This window comes from Aspergillus heteromorphus (genome assembly GCF_003184545.1).
Source record: "Aspergillus heteromorphus CBS 117.55 chromosome Unknown BO70scaffold_3, whole genome shotgun sequence".
Lineage (NCBI taxonomy): Eukaryota > Fungi > Ascomycota > Eurotiomycetes > Eurotiales > Aspergillaceae > Aspergillus > Aspergillus heteromorphus.
In genome coordinates, this window is record NW_020290408.1 from 1314005 (window position 1) to 1335050 (window position 21046).

At 52.7% G+C, this 21046-nt stretch overlaps 7 protein-coding genes and 2 non-coding genes across 9 annotated transcripts; 5 read left to right on the forward strand and 4 right to left on the reverse strand.

The window, feature by feature from the left end:
• The first annotated feature begins 75 nt into the window (after window positions 1–75).
• BO70DRAFT_359152 (uncharacterized protein) lies at window positions 76–1252 on the forward strand. The gene is made up of 2 exons (XM_025542471.1): window positions 76–852; window positions 905–1252. The coding sequence occupies exon 1, from the start codon at window positions 379–381 to the stop codon at window positions 838–840; it is 462 nt and encodes a 153-aa protein (XP_025402988.1). The 5' UTR covers window positions 76–378; the 3' UTR covers window positions 841–852; window positions 905–1252.
• A 605-nt stretch (window positions 1253–1857) lies between these two features.
• Window positions 1858–3855, forward strand: BO70DRAFT_426541 (uncharacterized protein; the record flags this gene model as incomplete). Its single annotated transcript, XM_025547799.1, has 4 exons — window positions 1858–2303; window positions 2415–2496; window positions 2544–2824; window positions 3666–3855. The coding sequence occupies 4 exons, from the start codon at window positions 1858–1860 to the stop codon at window positions 3853–3855; spliced, it is 999 nt and encodes a 332-aa protein (XP_025402989.1).
• On the forward strand, window positions 3373–3444 carry BO70DRAFT_t48. The gene has a single exon. It is a non-coding gene; the product is annotated as a tRNA-Arg (tRNA).
• On the reverse strand, window positions 3737–3808 carry BO70DRAFT_t49. The gene has a single exon. It is a non-coding gene; the product is annotated as a tRNA-Arg (tRNA).
• A 3222-nt stretch (window positions 3856–7077) lies between the features above and the next one.
• On the reverse strand, window positions 7078–7824 carry BO70DRAFT_135315 (uncharacterized protein). Its single transcript, XM_025538076.1, has 2 exons — window positions 7351–7824; window positions 7078–7272 (listed from the first exon to the last, which is right to left on the reverse strand). The coding sequence occupies exons 1-2, from the start codon at window positions 7646–7648 to the stop codon at window positions 7229–7231; spliced, it is 342 nt and encodes a 113-aa protein (XP_025402990.1). The 5' UTR covers window positions 7649–7824; the 3' UTR covers window positions 7078–7228.
• Window positions 7825–8363, forward strand: BO70DRAFT_135314 (uncharacterized protein). Its single transcript, XM_025538075.1, has one exon. It carries the CDS (start codon window positions 8002–8004, stop codon window positions 8320–8322), a length of 321 nt encoding a protein of 106 aa, XP_025402991.1. The 5' UTR covers window positions 7825–8001; the 3' UTR covers window positions 8323–8363.
• On the reverse strand, window positions 8364–9211 carry BO70DRAFT_135302 (uncharacterized protein). The gene has a single exon (XM_025538074.1). It carries the CDS (start codon window positions 8889–8891, stop codon window positions 8406–8408), a length of 486 nt encoding a protein of 161 aa, XP_025402992.1. The 5' UTR covers window positions 8892–9211; the 3' UTR covers window positions 8364–8405.
• Window positions 9212–9220: 9 nt separating this feature from the next.
• On the forward strand, window positions 9221–10733 carry BO70DRAFT_359155 (allantoicase). The gene has a single exon (XM_025542472.1). It carries the CDS (start codon window positions 9505–9507, stop codon window positions 10600–10602), a length of 1098 nt encoding a protein of 365 aa, XP_025402993.1. The 5' UTR covers window positions 9221–9504; the 3' UTR covers window positions 10603–10733.
• Window positions 10734–11603: 870 nt separating this feature from the next.
• Window positions 11604–19302, reverse strand: BO70DRAFT_135323 (putative sensor histidine kinase/response regulator). Its single transcript, XM_025538077.1, has 5 exons — window positions 15100–19302; window positions 14544–15021; window positions 14393–14459; window positions 13971–14300; window positions 11604–13917 (listed from the first exon to the last, which is right to left on the reverse strand). Exons 1-5 carry the CDS (start codon window positions 19200–19202, stop codon window positions 11900–11902), a joined length of 6996 nt encoding a protein of 2331 aa, XP_025402994.1. The 5' UTR covers window positions 19203–19302; the 3' UTR covers window positions 11604–11899.
• Window positions 19303–21046: the final 1744 nt, after the last annotated feature.

Sequence of the window (21046 nt, forward strand, 5' to 3'; positions counted from 1 at the left end):
GTTCACCCGCAGTTCATCTCCCTCTCATCATTCGTGTGCCATTGGAGTGTTGGAGAGTCCATCCATCCATATTGGTATCCATATGATGGCCATGGCATCTTTTTCTTGATCATCCCTTAACTGGCCCTCTCCTTCAACAAAGAGGTATTTGTTCCTCCAAGCACCCCGGCGCATGCACACCAACATGGTGAAGTCACACACTCTTACCTTGAAACTTGTCAGAATTCACTGCTCACCTCGACACAGCCCCTTTTGATGTGTTTGGCTGGCTCCGCTAGGACACCCAGAAACCGCAGTCATGATCCGCCATTTTCTTCTCCTCTCCTCTCCTCCTCACCCCGCAAAGCCCCCCCAAGTCCCCACAGACCTGACTCCAAGATGTCCCGAACTTCCTCCGAGATCCAGACCATTCTTGACTCTCTGCGAGCGATCCTGCAGAGACACACCAACTCGCAGGGGGTTGTCCACCGTCCCTACGGCGTCGACTGGGTGAATTTCGAGCGCCACGTGTACCGCCTGCTTGTCCTTCACGGCTTCATTCGTCCTGGCGATCGCGTTCCGAAGGACCCCTGGGAAGTCTTTCTCACCGAGTTTGCACCACAGGGAGTTCGCCGATCTCCTTACGAGGAGAGTAACATGTCGACTGCCTACTTCCCGACCTCCATCCTCGTGTCCTCCTCTCCCACGCAACGGATGGGAATCGGACACAGTTCAAACTTGGAACCGATTCGCCAGTCTCAGAGCCCCAGCATGAACCATGTGCGATTTCAGGAGGATGTTCTCGAGCGCAACGGCGCCTCCCGTCGCCTGCCCAGCGGCATTCCAAGATCCTTTTCCTAAACTGTGGACATGGTAAGGTGTGGGCCTTCGTTATGTTTGAGTCCTTTTTGACCGTATGCTTTAGACATTCCGCTGTGTGGCGATGGTATCGATATTATGGAGGTGACCGTGTTCACATACTGGGATATGGGGGATATGCATGCAGGTTCTGGAGTTATGTCAAGGAGTATTTCGTGGCGGGTCTTGTTGATATGTTCTGGCTTTGGAGTTTGTGTCTGTTCAGATGTGGGATCTTGGTGTCAGTGATTTTCTTTGTGCTGGGTGACTGTATTTTCCTGGGATCTTTATCCATACGGCTGTTGTTGTCTGTCTGGTTTTGACTGTTCCCCGGTTGGGTTTGATAGTTTTATGGCTTCGTAAAGGGGTGTCTGGGACTCTTGTTCTGTTTTGTTCTCTCAACCAGGCGTTAGGGGGCTTGGAAGTTAAAGACATAGAAAAGAATCAAAAGATGAAGGTATTTTATGAAATAATGTGAGATGTTTAGTCGCTGGCGGGCGTTGTATCCCAAGTGCTGGCCTGGGGGGCATACTGGGTATAGAAGAACGGAGATGGATCTTTATCTTTAAGATTGAATTAAAGGCTGGGTCACTCTCTTGCTTAGTAACTCTGGAAGCAAGACATCCGTGGGTGTATACCTCGCAGTGAGTTGAACTATGGTGACTACAGTGGGACCATTGGCTGTCTCTCATTCAATCTGGACAGAGACTATGGTTTATTCCTGAAACAAAGTAAAATTTAAAACACGCAATGTTCAGTGCATGCCAGAACTTCCACTAATCCTCCAATTTGTGGGAATTTCCCCTTCAAGGTCCTCTGTGTTTGAAGTGAAAAGACCTAGAGCAAAAGTGAATGCTGCGAGCCACAATCCTCAGGCAGATACTTCCCCCCTCCTCGCCCTTTCTTCGACCGCCCCAACTTCTCTTTCTCTCTTCCATGCTCCCACATTCTTCTCTTCTTCTCTCCTTTTGCATCGCCATCCGTCTATTTTATTTCACCTTTCTTCTAAATCTACCCACCATGAAGTCTGGGCAGCTAGATCAACCCTCGCAGAGCATGGACTCTCCCAGTCGGAAGACAGATGGTTTTGCTTCTCGAACCACGACGTCCATGGAGTCAAATAGACACGACGAGTGCCAGTCTACCGAGGCCATAGAGTCGCTTAGCAGCAAAGCGGATTCAGACTTCCATCAACAGCTCACGGATTCCGAGAAGCTAGACCAAGGCCCACTGGCTGAGATTCTGGATCTGCCCACAACTGCCTTTGTTTCGATAACGAAGTCTTCAAAGAAATCGGAGAAACATGATGAATACCCACCAACCAAAGCTATGGAGCCAATCGACAGCGAACCGGATTCATCGTCTCTGAATCTACTGCTCAAGGATTGTGAAGATTCAGACCAAAGCCTGTTGGCTGAGAGTGTAGACTCCTCTATCAGCAATACAACTGCCTCTACTTCTCTTACGTACCCGGTCATAGAATCAGAGAAGCAATAGTCGTGCCCACCTACTGACGCTACGAAGGAAGTCGACGGCAAAGCAGATCCATACTGAAATTATGCTGAGCTGGCTGCCAGATATCTCCAGGACCACGGCATCTCGCTTGTGGAGTATGGTGAGCAGTTGGACGTGCGATTGGGGTACCCAGCTATGGTTAATGTAAGACCTCTCTGTATCGTCTCCCATCTGTGTGTGTCCATGTTCAGACTATAGAATGGGCGGTGCCCGATGAACAACTGTCGCTCGCATCCAAGACTGTTGCAGAGAATGAGCTTTTCCCTTTGGAAGGATATTCGGCGCAACTAGCAAGTATTGTGGGGGAATGGGAAACCACAGGCTTCATTCATAGTGTTCTTGATGGCAACAGACTGTCACCGCGTATACGACTTTACCCTCTCTCCTTTGTGGGCCTCAAGCTCCAAGACTCCTATGAAGCTACGTTGTGCTTCGGTTCGCAGCTGAAGGCCTGGGTCCCTAAGCCCGAAAAGTACATATATCAGCATGCATACTCCACAGCAATTTAAATACGAAGATCATGTCACTCTTGTGAGGGTAGGGAGCGAAGTTAATCAAGTTTTTTCGCTCCGAGAGCCATCCAAGAATGGTCTAAATATCGTGCAGATCGTACTTGGCCCTGGCTTTTATGTAGACATTGACCAAGCTTACCAGAATCCGCTGGCAGCGAGCTTGTAATTTTGTAGTTTAAATTGACCCTGTTACATCGGTGGCTTTGCACTGACGGCTCAGTTTTAAGGCGACTAGCACAATCCAATGCAAAACAACACTTCTTCGGTTTGTGTGCTGTTGCAGTCATCCAAGTTGATTATAGCCAGCCGGCCAGGTTTCTGGTCAGAAACGCAGTGTTGGTCACTTCATGATTCAACACATATCTAGATCTTTGATCATTCTACTCTGTTGTTCCATACAGGACCAACGCAGATCTCTCAAGAATGATAGATATACTTTGGTAGATAGTTGTTGTAAAGATGTACTACTGTATAATGAGACATATTTTTGCGCTTTAACAAATCTCAAGCCCCCGTGACGCAATGGTAGCGTGCCAGCCTTCTAAGCTGGAAGTTGCGAGTTCGACCCTCGCCGGGGGCTGTCTTTGTTTTCCCACCCATAGTTTTTTTTTTTTATGTACTAAAGTTGATGTTGGAAGTTTACTGTTTGTTTATCTTACTAGTACTTACTACTTTACTCATTTTGATGTCGTACAACGCATATATATAGATAGGGACTACACTACAGTTTATTTGAAATATTCAAATATATATATATAGTTGTAGAATAAGACAACTTCCTCCACCCACAAACTCCATTAGCGAGTATAACGAGAGTTCAAACACTCATTACGGCTCTGGTGCCTACCGACCCATAAAAATCGTAAAAAAGCAGCCCCCGGCGAGGGTCGAACTCGCAACTTCCAGCTTAGAAGGCTGGCACGCTACCATTGCGTCACGGGGGCCTCATACTGCCGAGCAAAAATCGGAGGCGCTCACGTTGCCAATGTGAAGATCAAATCGCCATCCTTGCTTCTGAAGGTCGAAAATGGCCTTGAATCACTGTCAAACAGTCAAACAGCTCGCCATCCATCGAGCCTTTGTGGGGTGGCAATGGAAGAAAGCGTATAGTACCATGAAGTAGATCATCTGCCAGCGCGGCGGGGCTGGCTCCTTCCATATTCGGCTGATCCTTTCTGTCTCAACCCCCGCCCTCTTTCTTCTCAGTCCTATTCGCCTTTGAATCCCAACAACTTCCTCGCTTTTCTCCTGGGTGGCCACCTGTTATGCCCAGGACTGGCATACCGACCTGCGTCGGTCCTGGCAGCTTGGACTGGTGTTGCAGGATGTCCTGTCAGCTTGGCCCAGACGCGTCGGATCTGTCGGTGCCTGCTCACCAGGACAGCAGCATTGTCGTTGAGGGCAAGGTGTTCACTCACAATGAAGAGCTTCAATCCAAGGCAACCCCTTGGTGAGAGAGCTCATCCATTGGTCGATGTCGTGTGCAACCGCTATCTGAATTGCTTTTGTTTGAGCTCCCAAGACAAGGCGAGCCACCATTGCTTCTTTGCCTTCGACTAATAGGGGCAATAGTCACTAGTCCTGCCTCGTCCGGCTTCTTATCTCCGAAGGCAACTCCAAGATGGCCCCACAGCAAGAACATCGCTGCAAGGAGTAAGCTCCTCTGGCCAGAGCAGCGACATGTGTGTTGTACAAGCAGCTCGGGCCACCATGGCGTCCACCACAAACACATCGCCGTGTAACCGCAGCAAGGCCATTGTTGATGATCTAAACCGGTCAATGCAGGATTTCGTGAGACACTGGCATCATGGCGAGGTGTCCCCTTTATCCTAGGAAGGTAAGAACTCCTCCCTACAGTTAGCATCACTATGACGTGCATGTGGATGAGGTAAGAGGTATCAATGCGGATTCCTTTCTCGAGGCTAACAAAATATCTCATCGGCTCAGGGTTTGTCTTGAGATGAACTGGCGTCTGGTACATCATCTCGTCCTCGCATGTTTCAATCACCGTCGCCCAAAGGTGCAACCAAGCTGGCTCTGTTGACGGTCGGGCAGTTGTCGGTCACAATGCTTATGATGCATGGCGTTGAAACCACGCATTTGAAACCAGCAGATACCACTTGATTGACATGTTGTGGACAAAAGAAACAAAACATAAACCCCCCTCCCATTGGATATCATGTGACAGTGACAGGATCAATGCCGTTGGGAGTGACCTGCTCCCGACAACGGGATTTCCCAAGTGCTGAGACGACTTTTGCGGATCCGCAGATGGGGCTCCTCTGTATAGCTGTCCAGCGCTATCTCGGTACATAGACCGCCCTGTATCGGTGAATCGGAGAGATTGGACGCCGAATACCAGGTGCGTGCTGTTAGATCTGCTGTGTCCGTACCACGGCATCCATGGTCGCGCCCTCGAAAATCAGCGGCATTTAGAGTTGACAGCAGATTCTACTTCTTCTGGAAGCCCCGTTCCCGGCTGTCACTTGTGTCACGACCGATATATGCTCTACCGCCCGAGTCGCCCCATTACTACGTCAGGAGCGGGACAATGGGGCCAGGTATACTTCATGGGCTCTATACAACTAATGGCGCCCTCGGTGGCCTTGTTGCCGCCCCAGTCATTCTTTAAATTGAGAAGTTTACCGAGTATGATCTAATAGACCTCGTTCATCAAACAATTGTCACCAGCATGATTTGCCTCTTTCACCTGCACCTTACTGCCTCAATAGAAAGTTCCTTCACTTTTCTTGATTTTCTTTTGGAGGTGCAACCGTTTTCAATCAAGTATTTCAGCGCGACGCGATTGGCGATCAACGATGTGACGTTGAATTTGTCGGACATATTGGAGCTGAGCGGGCTCAATGCAACGGCTGCTTAGGTTGTCTCTGCACGACGGTAATATGCTCAGCGTACATGGGAGATCGATTAATTTACCGGCTTTGAAGACAGAACGCTGCCTGGTGTCTTACCAACCAGCACACCCCGGCCATACCATCGTCAGGCAACCAAGAAAGAGAGGTAGCAGCATTATTAGCCACTTGCTCTTTACGCCTGATCAGATACGACATTCTCTAGTACTGGCCGCCACTATGCATGTCCTGGATCGGGTTCAAGTGCTGTCACCTCCATCGAGCCAGCGTATGGTCTGTGCAGCTGTGAGGGATGTCCGGTGGCATCTGAAAAATGTGGCTGAGATTTTAATGACATGACTCGTATACAGGTGTGCTCAGTGTCAAGAGACCGACTGTATCTACAACTCTGAGGGCAGGTGGTCAGGACTGACAGCAAGGGACCTGACATTGACTTATGGACATTGCCTGGCTTTCTTGGACAGTTCATACATGACTAACAGTGTTTACCGTGCTCGATAAAATAAATTCAACATTAAGGTTCTTATCTGGGCATGGCTTTTTCAGTAACACTACAGCTTTGATCTTTGAGTACGGAGCCTCTATCATACCCTAATATGGCCCAGGCTACTAAGTCGAGGTCACAGCCTTTGATCAAGATTGTGGTTGCTCACGATCTCAATCACTAGACGACCCGGGGTCTCGCCAGCTGCCTAGGGACCCTCGCCACACGTTACGATAGAGCAGGGAAGACCTGCCTTGATGATCACCAACCGATCCATGGGGTGGCAGGCCCCCTAGACCCCGATCTTTTTATACCCCAGAGACGATCGCAACACACCGGGAAGGAGCCCGTTGGCTGCTCGGATCCGCATGATCAACAGACACGGATGGAGGCATGAACTATGCATCTGAATGCAGGGAAAGGAGAGTCCTGTTTTCCAGATCCACCCGATCCAACGGCGTCTCAGGGACCAAGAAGTTTGGCCCGCCTCGTTTTAACGGGCCGGTTAGATATTAGATCCGCAGAGCATCTTCCCGCCTTGAACTCAAACTGGCAGGAGATGGACAGATTTTCGCAACTGCAGAGATCACGGACTTACCTTTCATTCGGCATCTGTGCCCATGATTCCCACGGGTGTCACACAACAACGCATCCAGCGGCTACATGCATATTTTTTCGGAACAAACCACGAATCGGGGATTATTAGGGGAAATCAAGACTTTGGACAGCCCCTAAGGGGGGACTTTGAAGACAGAAGCGTTCCAGGTCAAACCTTGCGTCCATTGTAGCGGCCGAGCACTTGGCAAAGTGCAGGTCTCCTCTCACGATGAAGGGGCAGAGGGAAAGGGGGGGGGGTCGATGCGGCTTGATCCCCTCGGCCGGATAGCGGGTTGTTTAGGGCTTGCTTCTCAGGGGCGAACGATTTTCTCCCCCTTTGGCCCCCTTTGGCGAGAGTGTAACAAACGGGTCGCATGGCCTCGGGTACGGTCACGGCCGACAGTCAAGTGTCAAGTGTCAAGTGTCAGTAGGGTTCCTGTGTGTTTGCAGCTCCCTACATATGCACGAGCACCTCAGCAACGGGGTCGGTCGTCAGTGCGGGCCTGGATTTTCTGGGTAGATCGATACTCACCGACCTGGGATAGTACCCCTAGAAAGGAGAAAAAAAAGCAACCCGGGAGTTCTGCAGGGCATCGACATCCCACTCTCCAGACCGACTCTGGTTGCGCCGGTGTCATCCTGAGGGTTCCACAGTCGTCCAAAAGGGGAACAAACGAAGCCCCTCGTTCGCCAGGGGATTGGCCTTGAGGCATAATCACGAGATGGCCGACACCAACGGACTGAACACAGATAGACAACACAACACATACGGTGAGAAATTTATAGAAACATAGGGCCATCGGTCCTTCTCCTCTGTTCCTCAGAGTCATGGGCAGCAGGTGCACCTGATGATATCTTGGTATCACCTTGTGGGCTGCCACCGAACATCCTGGGGGAGGGGCGATATATTAAGATAAAGACCAGGACACCTCGGCATCTGCTCAAGAAGCACGCTGAGCTTTTTCTCATTACTTTCGGTGGCCTGTCTCCCATCTTCTCAAGGGATCCTCTGCCACTGGCTTTACACTTCCTCCCAGACCCCACAGACCAGGTCGGGTTCGAGCTTCGGGGCTCTCCTGTCACCAACCATACCCTCACTGACTTCGACTCTTGAGCCTAGAGCAGCAGCCAATCCACTCGTTTTACAGCCGTTCAGCGATCTTCAATTGCCTCTCGCTCCACCATGCCCCCGAAGGCCACCCATCCAGCTACGCTGCCCGAAGCCCGCGGAGTCAAGTACGACGAATCCGACATGGCGCTCTTCCATGCCAAGCTTTCATACCATTCGACGATCGACGACCGGCTGGCGACGAAAGACCCGAATCTGATGTCCATCTCGGAACATCAAGCGCGGATCCTGAAGCGGTGGGAGATGCTGAAGCAGGTGGAGAAGGAGATGAGCGAGAAAGGCAAACTTCTGTCGCCGGCGGAAAAGAACCAACTGGCGCAGTACGAATGGCGATACCGGAGACTGGAGGAGGTCGCGACGACGAGCACCAGATAGGACAGGCCGCGTTTTCTTTTTATAAACATCATCACGAAAAATCATGGGGTGATAGCATGACTGGCGTTAGTTTAGATGTAGATTTACGCACCGCATGATTGGGAACTCGATTGCCCTGGAGAGGGCGGGGGGAGAGATTGATCCGGTCCTCGAGGGAAAACTTGTTTTAATACTTCATCCTGAGATTGTTGTAATTTTTTTCTTCTTTCTTTCGCCTTTGTTGTTTTTGTCGTCTGTTTTTTTTTTAGTGTGCTTACTCGGCTGTTCTGCCGTGCTGCTGCTGCTTCTTTCCAAGCCCCCGTACGCCACCAGGCCTCGAGCCGAACAAGCTCACTTACCCTGTCCACAAGGTGTGTGTGTAGTGACACCAAATAATAATAGTTCGATCCCTTCCCCTCCCCTCCCCCTCCCCCTCCCCACCTCCGAGACGTCACGCATGTAACATAGTCCGACCGTCCAGTCGACACACGCACACACTGCAACGGTAACTTGAGCAGCTCAGTGTATCTGTTGGACGCGATTCGATTCGATTCGATCCATCCAGCTGCCGTCCTCACTCCTTCATTCATTCAACCTAACAAACGACCTGCCGGCCGGCTGGTCGGTCGACCATCCCATCGACCACCCTCGCACCGCCTGATGTGCCACATTGGGCACGCGACATGCGACACGCCGATAGGTAGGTAGGTAGGGTTTTGTATGTTTGGGGTCGGAAGAGGGCGATGATCGGAGACCTCCGAACTGCCGGGAGATGGTGGGGTGGGTGGGTGCGGGCCCAACCGGGAGTTGAATGGGAGGGAGGGTCTGGGGAGTCATTTAGTCGTTTAGCGATGAAGTAAGGGGAGGGAAGGAGGGGTGGAGGGGAATGGACTGGAATGAGTGAGAGGGAGGGGGTGATGATAAGAGGAAATAAGAAGAGAAGAGAAGAGAAGAAAAGAAGAAGAAGAAGAAGAGCGACGAACGGTGTTGACAAGAAACCAAAGAGGAAGGCACGCGGCATGAAGTGATAAGATCGAGTAATCGGCGGGGCCTGCCTTATCGTCTCCTCAGGCTGCCCTCTGCTTTCCCCTCATCGCCAACTTACTTAAAGCCTCGCTGCTCTTCTCTTTCCTCCCTCGAGTCCGTCTCTCCCATTGTCCTGCCATTGAACTACTTCCACCACCCACACATACCACCGCCACCATGTCCGACGACTCCTCCTACATCCCCGGCCCCGAGATCGACGCCGTCTTTGCGCACACGACCAACCTGGCGTCATCGGCCCTGAACAGCACCGTCCTCGCCTGCTCCAACGACTACTTCGCCGCGGCCTCCAACCTGCTCACTCCCACACCCCCCATCAACCGCCCGGGCGTCTTCATCCACACCGGCGCCTGGTACGACGGCTGGGAAACCCGCCGCCACAACCCAGCCCCCTACGACTGGGTCGTCATCAAGCTGGGCGTCTCCAGCGCCGCCATCCAAGGCGTCGAGATCGACACCGGCTTCTTCGTCGGCAACTTCGGCGAGAAGGCCGAAGTCCAGGGCACTTTCGCCCCGCACGCCCCGGATTCCGAGCTCATCGACCCCAATTACACCGGCTGGTCCTCCATCCTCCCCGCCAAACCGTGCGGGCCCTCCCAGCGTCGCGCCTGGAAAGTCCCCGACTACAACCCCCTCTCCCCGAAGCCCTACACCCACGTCCGTCTCCTCATGTACCCGGACGGCGGGTTCGGTCGTCTCCGTCTCTACGGCCACGCTATCCCCTCTCCCCTCGCCACCTCTGCCTCTGCCTCTGCCTCTGCCTCTGCTCCGGTCGAGGAACTCTCCTCCGCCCTCCTGGGCGGCCTGTCCCTCGCCGCTTCAGACCAGCACTACACCCCGGCCTCGAACCTGCTCCTCCCCGGCCGTGGAAAAGACATGGGCGATGGCTGGGAGACCGCCCGCTCCCGCGCCCCCGGCCACGTCGACTGGGCCATCTCGAAACTGGGTCTTCCTGCCGCTTCCGTGTCGAAGGTCGTGGTCGATACCAAGGACTTCAGGGGTAACTTTCCCCGCGCGGTCAGAGTCCATGGCCTTGTTGCGGCCGGAGAAGGTGATCAGGCGGTCGTCCCTGCGCATGATCATCCCGGTTGGGTGGAGCTGGTCAAGGGCGATCGCCCCTGTCAGGCTGATACGGAACATGTCTTCGAGGGCGACGATTTGGTGAATGGCGGTCAAGGATTTACTCATGTGAAGTTGACCCTGGTGCCTGATGGCGGTGTTAAGCGGTTTAGGGTTTTTGGGACTCGCGCGGTCTAGATGGGATGAGAATGAGAGTGGATTTGTGGTGGTGGGGGTGGGTGATGGGGAAAAGTATCACGACTTGGGGGGTTTGTTTCTTTTTGTCTATAGCCTTTTTTTGGGATTATTTACTTATTATATAGTTGCGGGTTTAATAGTGGTACTATATATGGACGTGAACAATGAATTTTCTTCTTCTAAAACTTGGTATATAACATAGATTGAACTGATATTGGGGATCTAGAGCTGGGAATGGGATTATGGGGGACTTGTCAGTAGATCTTTTTGTCTTTGAAGGGGTGGGAGGTTGAGAGTACTAGAGGGGAATAAGTTTATATTTATAAATACTAATGGAAAATTTAAGAGAGGAGAAAAGAAGAATAATCAAAAGAAGATAAGAAGAGGAAGGAAAATAAAAGCTCTAAATAAAAACAGCAGGCAAGCAGGCAAGCAGGTAGGATTGATTGAACCTCTCCTTCCTAACCCAACCTAACCCGATCCTTCCATGAGAACAGCGACTAAGCTCACTAACCAAACCAATTAACTAACTAATAACCAGTGGAGTATAAGGCAAGGCAATGTAGGCAGACAACAACACAAGAATATACCAATCGAGCAGAAAGAGATGAATGCCCCATTTCCCCACACATACTTACATGCATACAAGACCACGCATGGAAACGAAAATGGAAATGGTACCTAGGTAAGGTAGAGTGGTAGGTAATGATAATAGTAACGGTAATGCCCGAATGCGCAACTGCCACTGCAACGCAACGCAAGACAACACAACACAACACAACACAACACAACCTCAACTTCCATGGAACTGAGTGGGCGTTAATGGTATCATCAATCAAATCATATCATATCCTTCGTCATCATCGCTAGTAACAAAATTCGGACAGAGACAGAAGAGTGACGCAGAGACAGGAAGTAGTAGTAGTAGTAGTAGTAGTCAGTCAAGTCAGTCAAGTCAGCCATCCTGTCGTTCTGTCCGTCCGGCCCCGTTCGTTCCCATCCCCTCCCTCCCTCCCCTTTCCCGTCTGATGCTTTTCGTGGTGGTATCTTGTGGGTATTCAAAGCACACTGTATATGGAATATGTATCCCTGTTCGAAGGAATCAACTCGACTGTTCTCGCGACGCCAATTGTGGAAAGGAGTGGGTGGAGGTGAACCCATCCGCACTCATGCAGGGAAGAGGGGATCGCCGTGTCTACGGACGCAAGGCACGCAGGAGGGGAGGGGGTCACGAATGCATCTCTTTTCAGCTCTCTTCTCTTCTCTTCTCAGGGTATCACCTAATAACTTGCGAAATCTAATTTTCTATCGGCCTGCCATCCTGCAACTGGGTCTCCTCTTCGGCGGTCAACGTGATGACCTGACCATTGATATTGGGCGAGACGGAGTGACTCTTGGGGGTACCGGCCTCGGTGCTGACGCTCCCGCGCTCACGATGCGCCAGGCGGGTGCGCGTGTACGTCGGCACGGGGGCGAGATACTGATCGAGCATCTCGCTGAGGATGGTGGAGCGGACGGGTTTGGGGAGGTAGTTGTTCATTCCGGCGCCGAGACACTTCTCGCGATCGCCCTCGATGGCACTGGCCGTCATGGCGATGACGAGCACTTCGTTCACGTTGGGGTCCGGGTCCTTCCGGATCTCGCGCGTCGCGTTGTATCCGTCCAGCGTGGGCATTTGCACGTCCATCAGGACGACGTGGAATGGGGTGCCGTCGCGGGAGCGCGACCGGAGAGCGTCGACCGCTTGTTGCCCGTCGCTGTACGCTTCGCATTGCAGGTTGAGGCCCGTCACGAACTTGACCGCGATTTTCTGGTTGATCGGGTTGTCTTCCGCGATGCAGACCCGGATCTGGTCGCGTGGAACCATCGTCAGGTCGCGCGCGATCGGAACGGGGGCCTTGTTCTCGATCTGGCTGGGAATCTTGGATTTGGCGGCCTTGGCGATCGGGTCTTTGACTTTGTTGAACGCTAGGTGGAAGGTCACGGTTGTGCCAACCCCGGAGGTCGAATCGAGCCAGATAGCGCCGCCGAGAACGTCTTCAATGATCGCTTTGCAGATGCTCAATCCCAGCCCGCTGCCGCCGTAGGACCGCGCCGTCGAGTTGTCGGCTTGCGAGAATGGTCGGAAGAGCCGCGACTTTTGCTCTTCGGAGATGCCGATTCCTGTGTCCGATACTGAGCATTCGAGACGGATGCGTCCCTTGCCTTCCCGGGTGACCCGCGCCTTGACGGTTACAGAGCCCTTGGGGGTGAATTTGTAACTGTTGCTGAGAAGGTTCATGAAGATCTGATGTAGGCGAACGGGGTCGCCGAGGACCACAAGGTCCGGTGGCACTTTGTCCAAGTCCTCGATGGTCTCCAGACCTCGATCCCGATGCGTGTAGCGAAGCGCGCGAACCACCTCCGATATCGTTTCTCGGATGTTGAGCGGGACGGTGGATATCTTCATCTTTCCTGCCTCCAGCTTGGAGAAGTCCAGAATGTCGTTGATCAACGTCAGCAGCGTGTCGGCACACACCCGAATCGACTCCACGTATTCATCCTGCTCTTTGTCCAGTCTTGTTCCCTTGAGGAGTTCCGAAAGGCCGATGACGCCGTTCATCGGTGTCCGCAGATCGTGGGAGATGTTGGCCAAAAAGACGGACTTGGCCTTGGCGGCGTCTTCCTTGAGTTTGACATTGTGCTTCGCTTCAGCCTCGGCCACCTTGGCCTTTTGCTCCGCCTCGCGCGCCTGAGCCAATGCCCGCTTCTGCGCCTCAACCATCGAAGCGTTTGTGGCACTGACTTTGCGGACTTCCCGGAAGAGTAATGCATTGGAGAGCGAGATGCCGATCTGGTTGCAGAGCAAGTGCAGTACCACGACGTTTCGTTGGGTGAAGGAATTCGGCTTCCCTTCAATATGGATCACTCCGAGGAGATGCTCCGCCTGCATGATCGGCAGTGCGATGACTGACCTTCCGAGGGGATATCTGGCTTGGTAGGCCTCGTTGACGTTCGAGAAACGCTCGTCCTCCAGAACATTATGGACCAGAACTTCCTCTCTCGTGCGCATGACGTAGTGAGGGATCTGGTGGGCCATCTTATCCTCAATCTCGGAGAACGGGAGGCCATCAACAAACGATCGCTGTCCCTTCTCCAGGTCTCCGGCCGCAGCCACCGTAAAGTGGTTGTCGAAGTTGGTCGCAATGACTGCGGAGTCCGAGCCATTGCAGGATTCCAGCACGATTTCAATCATCTTCGTCAACAGCTTGTCGATCTGAAGTTCGGACGACATGACTTGACTAGATTCAAGTATACTTGACAGGTCGATGATATCTGCTCCCGGTCAGAAAACAAGCAGCTTATCCAAAGGAAAGCACCGAGCTTACCGAGGCCAACTCCTGAGATATCCAACGAGCGTTCACCCGTAGTGACGCCGTTTTGCTCTATCCAACGCTGTTTCCTATCGTCTTCATCCATCGCTGGTGGTACACCCATGTGTTCCTGTCCAGTGTTGCGATTGATCCCAAGAAGTGAGTCCACGGTCTGACAGCCAACATCGACGTTTCTCGAGGACGTGGCGGTTTTCAATAGCCACTCGTGTTTCTCGGTCAGCTGCGCTGCCTTGCCCACGGCACTTATCGCGGCCCACGCGGCGATGGCGTCCTGCATTACAGAACGCGCCGCCCGCTTGGCGCCACGTCGGATCAAGAACTCTCCTAATTCAAGGTTAGCCAGGGGTTAGAACGTGGGGGGAGGGACAAAAGGCAAGAGGATATCGTGGGGGGAAAGATAAGCCCGGTGTACATACCATGCAGTTCGAGAGCAAGAGCTTCCTCCAGCGGCCACCCATGAATCTGACAGTGATCGATCGCAGCCTAGCCATGTTAGCATTTTTCGAAACAAAGAAAAAAGAAAGGAAAGTAAACGAAAGGAAAGGAAAACAAAGCTGCCGCGCTTACCTCGAAAGCTTGAATGGCCGAAGTGTGATCATTCCGCACTTCGCAGATCAAGGCCTCCAATATCAGCGACCACATCCCGTAGTTTGCATCACAGGCACTTCGCGCAACGTCAACTTCGGCTTTATAATTCAACACCGTCTGCAAGCCTTCGTCGAGATACCCGCGAGCAGGGTACTCGTTGTGGAGCGTCAAGAGGGACAGTGCGAGATAGAAATAAACGATGTATGAGACACGCGCAGACCACAGTCTGGGCATTGTATCCATCATGTGCATTCCCACTTCGATGGCTCGAGTGTGATGCCCGTAAGCGAACAGGGGAATCATGGCCAGTCCCCAATAGATGTCGCGCGGTCGGTCGGCGTTACTGGCATTATTGTCAAGGAAAGCAATATACTCATATGTATGGTGATGCTCATCAGACATGATAAGGTCTGCATAGCGGCAGGATGTTTTCCCTTGTAGAGCGCGCGCTACTTGTCTATAGGCATAGTTGTTAGCTAGTTCGTTTCTTCCGATGCTTTCGATGCAGTGTAGAAGGTAGGATTCTGATGCTCACCTCACTGCAAGAAGACTGGCGCCACCACGAGTATCGTTTACCCAGTCAGGGATGTCTTCCGGGCTTTCATTGCAGAATGCCTCCACCTGGGCCATGTCATGGCCCAAGAAAAGCCTCGTCATTGCCATCGAAGAGAGACTGATCAGTGTGATGTACGGATCACCCATCGAAAAGGATGTCTCGACGGAATTCTCAAGAGCAGGGAGCGTCGATGACAGCGGAACCCGCAGGTGACCCACATACAGGTTATGCACAATAGAGCCCCGACTTTGGGTCCACGGCTCCGGGCACCGCTCAAGGAGAGTGAGCGCATAATCACTCAGCTTCACAGTCAGTGCCAAGTCCCGGAAGCGACTGAAGGAGATCATCGCAAGATGCGAGCAGCCTATAGATATCTGTACGAAGCCACCCTTGAAGAGGTGGAGGTTCATCATTTCAATGGCCATCCGATAGAACGTCAAGGCATCATCCCAGTATGTGACAGCCATAGCCTCGGCCATGACCTCTCCGATAGTTATCATGTCAACGTCCTTGCTGACAGGCTTACGGACAATCGCCTCCAGATCTGCCTTCTCGAGATACGCGCCGAGGTTCCGGTATGCAGCGTCGCATTCCTCGTAGGTTGTGGGCTCTCGGAGATGCACGCCAAGCTCTTCCAGGCACGTAAGGAGCGAGTCCATCGAGCGAAGATGGTTGCCCATCTGGGCATATATCTTGGCCTTCACGATCCACGCCCGTGATTTGCACACGGCGCTCTTCCCATGTTCGAACACTTTGTCCAGGAGATCCAAGGCCTCGGTATTGTGGCCTTGAGACCATGACATTTCAGCTGTGGCAATATGCAGCCGCAGAGTTTCGCGGTAGTAGACATCGGTGTTGTTGTCATCCCAGGGGTCGTCTTGGAGGAAGGTAATGCAATGGCGGAAATACCAAAGCGCAGTAGGTCGCGCACCCGATTGCGCAGCAGTCTGGGCAGCGTCCCAAAGAATCTTCCTATATTCAAGCCGTTCAACGACGCGGGATTTGATTATCCGGGAAGCAAGAGCCACGTGTCGTGCCATCGCATAGCGACTGCGTCCGTCGTGGTAGTACTTCATCATGGCTTGGGATATGATGAAATGCATCTTCTCGACATTTCGGCCCTCGGTCAAAGACAGGGCAGCTTGCGAAAACCGATCGTTGACAAACCTGAACTCATCATCCGTCTTTCCGGGAATCATGAGGTTCGCTTGCACAAGATACTGCAAACCAACGACCATATCGGCTTCCGTCTGTCGTATTAGATTTGCATTTTGCGGGCATGTGAGATCCACAGCTTCGTCGTCCTCGCTGGAATACAGGAACTCGCTGGTAAGGAGCTTTTGTACCAACGAGAACGCGAACGGACTTCCCAGCAAGGCACCCCAGACCATGATGGACCTGGCCGCCGGCGGGATCTCCTGAAGACGCCTCGCAATGAATCCCAGTCCCAGCCCTTCGCCGTACCTGGGTGCCACAAACTCAGTGAAGATCCGATCCAGGTCGAACTCCCAGACAGAATTTTTCCATGAATACCAGATGCAGTTCTTGCTGTAACAGGTTTCGAGCATCATGCGCACGAAAAACGGGTTGCCCATGCTCTTTTCCTGGATAACGGCGGCGAGGGGTGTTAGCATCGGGTTGGGCGCTTGATGCATCGTAGCTGCCACTACTTGCATGATCTCTTCTTCTCCCAGTGGCTTGAGCACAACTCTGGTCACGCTGGGATTTGCAGACTCAAATAGCGACTTGATGGTGTCGGATTCTAGTTCTGATTTCCGACTCGTGAGTATCAGAACGCAAGGCAATTTCGCTTTCACAATGTTCATGATCAATTCAAGGGTCTCGTCATCGGCATAGTGTAGATCGTCCACACATGCACATATCAACCTGTATTGAGACAGGGTCCTCAAAATCTCTAGGAACGTCTCCATCAACCGCATATTCTTTAACGCTGCATTGGAAAGAAAGAAATCCACAGAGCTTTGTCCCTGATCGAGACGAGGCAGTGCGATACGCTTGGATGGTTCGCCTTTCGTAGAGACTTCTTTGAAGATATGCTGAGCTGCGGAAAGCCTGGGCGAAATCTGCTTATCGTTTCCCCCAGAGGACATAAGCTGCTCGGGGAGCTCCAGGACGCGATGTAACGTTGGCCACATCGGTCTTAAGGCTGTGCGGATATTGTTGTGGTACTCGGTGGTCACATCGCGTTCAGAGAATATTTGTCGAAGAAGACTAGCCAAAATCTTGGCAAAAGGTTCAAACGGGATCCGTCTAGCTCGATCCAGACGAGCTATGCCAATGTAGCCAAGTTTACGGATGGCCGGCTGGACGCGGTTCAGAAGATCCGTTTTCCCAATGCCTGCGGAGCCGCTGATGGTGATTATCTCGCATTTTCCGACGCGACGAAGTTTATGTGCAGCCTTAGGTCTGGTTACCGATCCCAGAGACTCCCCGTGGCTCTGCGTGCTGGTACCCACAGAAGGACTATCCCTGTCTCCATTATCCCACGATGCCCGAGACTCCACCGGGCTCTTGGCTTTGCCCGATGAGTTTCCAGGCTTGGGGGTTGAGAGAGAAGAATCCGTGCTATGCAAGGATTCGTGGGTTGACACACGTCCTAGGTTACAAGGGGCACCGTTGGACGCTGCCCTAGAGGCAAGATTGAAGGACTCTGAGTCGCTGGAGGCCGATGCAATTTCAAAGCTATCAACACGGCCGTCTGACATGGAGGAGTTGGAACCAATGCCGCTGGAGGTTTGCGCGGCTGCCCTCGCATACGCAGAGTGTTGACGTCTGGAGACCTTCTCGGCGACACTTATAATCTTGTCATATTCTTCTCGCCGACCGAACATCCGGGAGGGTAGTGTAAAGAAAGACGACACATCACGCTGAGCAATCTGGAATTCTTTCAATGCCTCGCTATCGCCATCTCCGAGCAGTTCGGATATTTGCGCCAAATCACGCTTCACAGAGGATATAGTATGGTACCGCTCATTGACCGACCTTTGTGTCATCTTCTGGATGACCGCCGAGACGGCATCGGGCACATCCATTCTCTTCGCTGAAACCGGTGCAAGCTTTTTCCCGAGGACATTCTGGACGACTTCGACCGGGTCGCTTCCTGTGAACGCCGGTTTGCCCACCAACATTGTCCAAAACAGCACTCCTAGCGCATATATATCAGTCCGGCTATCAGGTTCAGTGGGCATTCTTCCCGTCTGTTCCGGCGCGATGAACTGCAGTTTGTTTTTGACACCCAGCTCTCTTGAGAGAGACGACCACCCCTCGCTCAGTATGTTGTCGAAGGACCTTGCGCCATTTCCCGTGTTGGTCAGCTTCACTAGCCCCGTCTCGCGGTTGAAGTGGAAGGCATCTCCGCGAATTTCGCCGTGCACTGTCTTCAGGCCATAGTGTAAGAGTTCGAGGGCATCACATGCGCCGATCGCGAAGTCGAGGAATACCGCAAGAGATACCTGCTCGCCGGGAGTCGGTTCGTTGCTGTCGGGCCTGCCGCCAACTGCAAACCACGCGGGCCCGAACGCGACCATTTCCTGCATCATGTTCGGGCCAGGCGATTCGAAAATGGCGACGAGTAGAGGGCCGACATCACCGGGGTCTGGCGGAAGGCGTATGAGGTCTATAGGGCGTATCGTATGGTTGCAGTCCGGATCCGAGGTCTGTACAATCGATCTAAGCATATGAAACTCGCGCTCAAGTCTCACGACGTGAGACGAGACCCGAGCCACCACTGGGATCCAGATTGCCTCGTGATCGATGCGGGACAGCGACAGCTCGCTACTGGATTCGCTTAAGCTGCTCCTCCAGTGATGCCGAAACGGGGGTCGGGATTCGGTGCGCGGGGAATTGCGAGCCAGGCTCGATGGGCCCGACGAGGTCGCGGCGGGTGTGGAAACGTCCGACTCGGCGGCATGACGAAGACCGAAAACATGCCAGTGGTTGTATGTCGAATGGAACGGCTCGACCGACTGATCCCATGTGTACCCGGGCAAATGTGCCAGCCGCTCGAACAGTCGTGCCGGTGGGAGCGGCAGATCGTCACCCAGGATATGGCTGTCCTCCATCTCCACCGACTATCGCGATATCCTAACAGGGTCGGCCTCTCAGTTCACGGCCATAGATCGGACGGCGTTAGTGAGTAGATAGTCGCGTGTGTTTGAGGCGGATGGTCTGTTGAAACAGGGGGGGCAGGATTCATAGGGACGAAAACGGTTCAATCGCCAAGGATGGTGGAGGGAGAGCGAGGCGCTGCCCCCTCTTTGAGATGCAGGGAAACACCCACGGGTTCGAGAATGCGACGCGGGCACCGGGGGTCGAGGGAGTAACCGGAGGGAACGGATATGGTGAAACGGGTGTTTCAGAGACCAGCTGCCAGCACCTCCACCAGTCAAGGAGCGTGAGGTCGCAAGCAAGCAAGCAACTTGGGGATCAGCTTGGTTTCTCAGTCCAGGCGAGAACTTTGGTTGGGGGGTCGGGGGGGGGGGTTTGCGGGCCTGAGGCCGTGGGTTTTCCTGAATAAGCCGGTCTTAGTCAGCTGCCGTTGGGCATCACGAGGGCTGTTCCGGAGCGGGAGATCAGCCGTCGTGCTTTCGTGCCAGAACCAGCACGAGCAGCCAAGTAAATAGTAGGCCGGAGTAGGCTCTGAGCCGGCCACCTGAACTCCTGAACTCTCGTCGCTCTCTCGCCTCACCTCATCTCACCTCCATCACTCTCGCCGTCTCCCTCCCCTGGACCACCATTGTGGCTACAGGTGCCATGATCCAAGCTTGGGCACTAGTCGGAATATTCGGGTGTCACGCTAGATAGCGGATTCATCATGCGCACCAACCACGTTTATACACGGCTGTTGATGAGGTGCAGGACTGTGAAAGACAGAGAAAGAAAAAACACCTGAAGGACAAGGAAAGAGACGGACAACGGGCTCAACAGGGAACCCCAGACGGACCGTCATGCTCAAGTCATGGGTGTATCATGTCGATGTGGGTACCAAAACCACCCATTACGTAGCGTCGATACTCGATATGCTGGAAACACGAGCGGGATGGGAGATCCGAGAAGTCAAATGGAAATGATCCCGATATGGCTGCATTGTACCTGAACTAGCCTCGCTGCCAATCAGTCGAACACAGCATCATCCGACATGCCCGAAATAGATAGAGTATGTTACTCCGTGTCGTTCAAGGGGGACGACCGGTTCCATGATCGCTGAGAGGGCCAACCCGATCCGACCGGGCGAGCAAACAACCACCACCAAGACTATCTATGTATGTACTTTTACTTGCCTACTGACTGACTAGGGTAGCCTGGCTTATCAGGAGATTCCAATCCTCCCATGGTATGACATGATCGTTCGGAGAGAATCAGAAACAAAAAACCCCTGATCCTGAGCATGTGGAGGGGCCAAACCACCACTTTTTACCCGGAAGTTCAAAACAACAGCTCTCCAGGTGAGAACCATCCTATGAACACTAAGAGGTTCCATTATTCGGTGGTAACGGATTTAGTGAAACTAAAAAAACTTAGAGTGTTCAAGTAAGTTGGCTTAAAGATTTCTAGAAAAATCAGTGCGGGACAAGGATAACCTTGTTCCTCTGACCCCTTAAAACATACTTATTTCCTGGAGTTATCAACAGCCGCCCAGCCCAGCCTTGTCTCTGATAACCGGTGGCCTTCCATAAATATCTCCATGCTACATACAATACTGCTACTAGCAAAGCTAATGCTGTAAATTCACTGGCACTGCGTAATGGTGTCCCCTATGCATCTGAGGTCAATAAATGCCATGATGTCACTTTTCGAGAGGTTACACAAGATCCAAGGTGCGGTGTGCACTAGGTACCACTAACTAACTAAGCGGTTCTTCATTATCGCCAGGCCGGCCGACTGAAGACTGGTGGCGTTATTATGA

Excerpts from the sequence above, each read along its gene's own strand:
- BO70DRAFT_135314 (XM_025538075.1), top strand. The coding sequence starts at position 8,002 with ATGCCCCCGAAGGCCACCCATCCAGCTACGCTGCCCGAAGCCCGCGGA.
- BO70DRAFT_135302 (XM_025538074.1), bottom strand. The coding sequence starts at position 8,891 with ATGAATGAAGGAGTGAGGACGGCAGCTGGATGGATCGAATCGAATCGA.
- BO70DRAFT_135323 (XM_025538077.1), bottom strand. The coding sequence starts at position 19,202 with ATGGAGGACAGCCATATCCTGGGTGACGATCTGCCGCTCCCACCGGCA. Across the intron at positions 14,460-14,543 it reads CGGCCATTCAAGCTTTCGAG|GCTGCGATCGATCACTGTCA; the intron begins GTAAGCGCGGCA and ends TAACATGGCTAG. Across the intron at positions 14,301-14,392 it reads TCTTGCTCTCGAACTGCATG|GAGAGTTCTTGATCCGACGT; the intron begins GTATGTACACCG and ends ACCTTGAATTAG.
- BO70DRAFT_359152 (XM_025542471.1), top strand. The coding sequence starts at position 379 with ATGTCCCGAACTTCCTCCGAGATCCAGACCATTCTTGACTCTCTGCGA.
- BO70DRAFT_135315 (XM_025538076.1), bottom strand. The coding sequence starts at position 7,648 with ATGACTCTGAGGAACAGAGGAGAAGGACCGATGGCCCTATGTTTCTAT. Across the intron at positions 7,273-7,350 it reads AGGGGTACTATCCCAGGTCG|GGAGCTGCAAACACACAGGA; the intron begins GTGAGTATCGAT and ends GTGCATATGTAG.
- BO70DRAFT_359155 (XM_025542472.1), top strand. The coding sequence starts at position 9,505 with ATGTCCGACGACTCCTCCTACATCCCCGGCCCCGAGATCGACGCCGTC.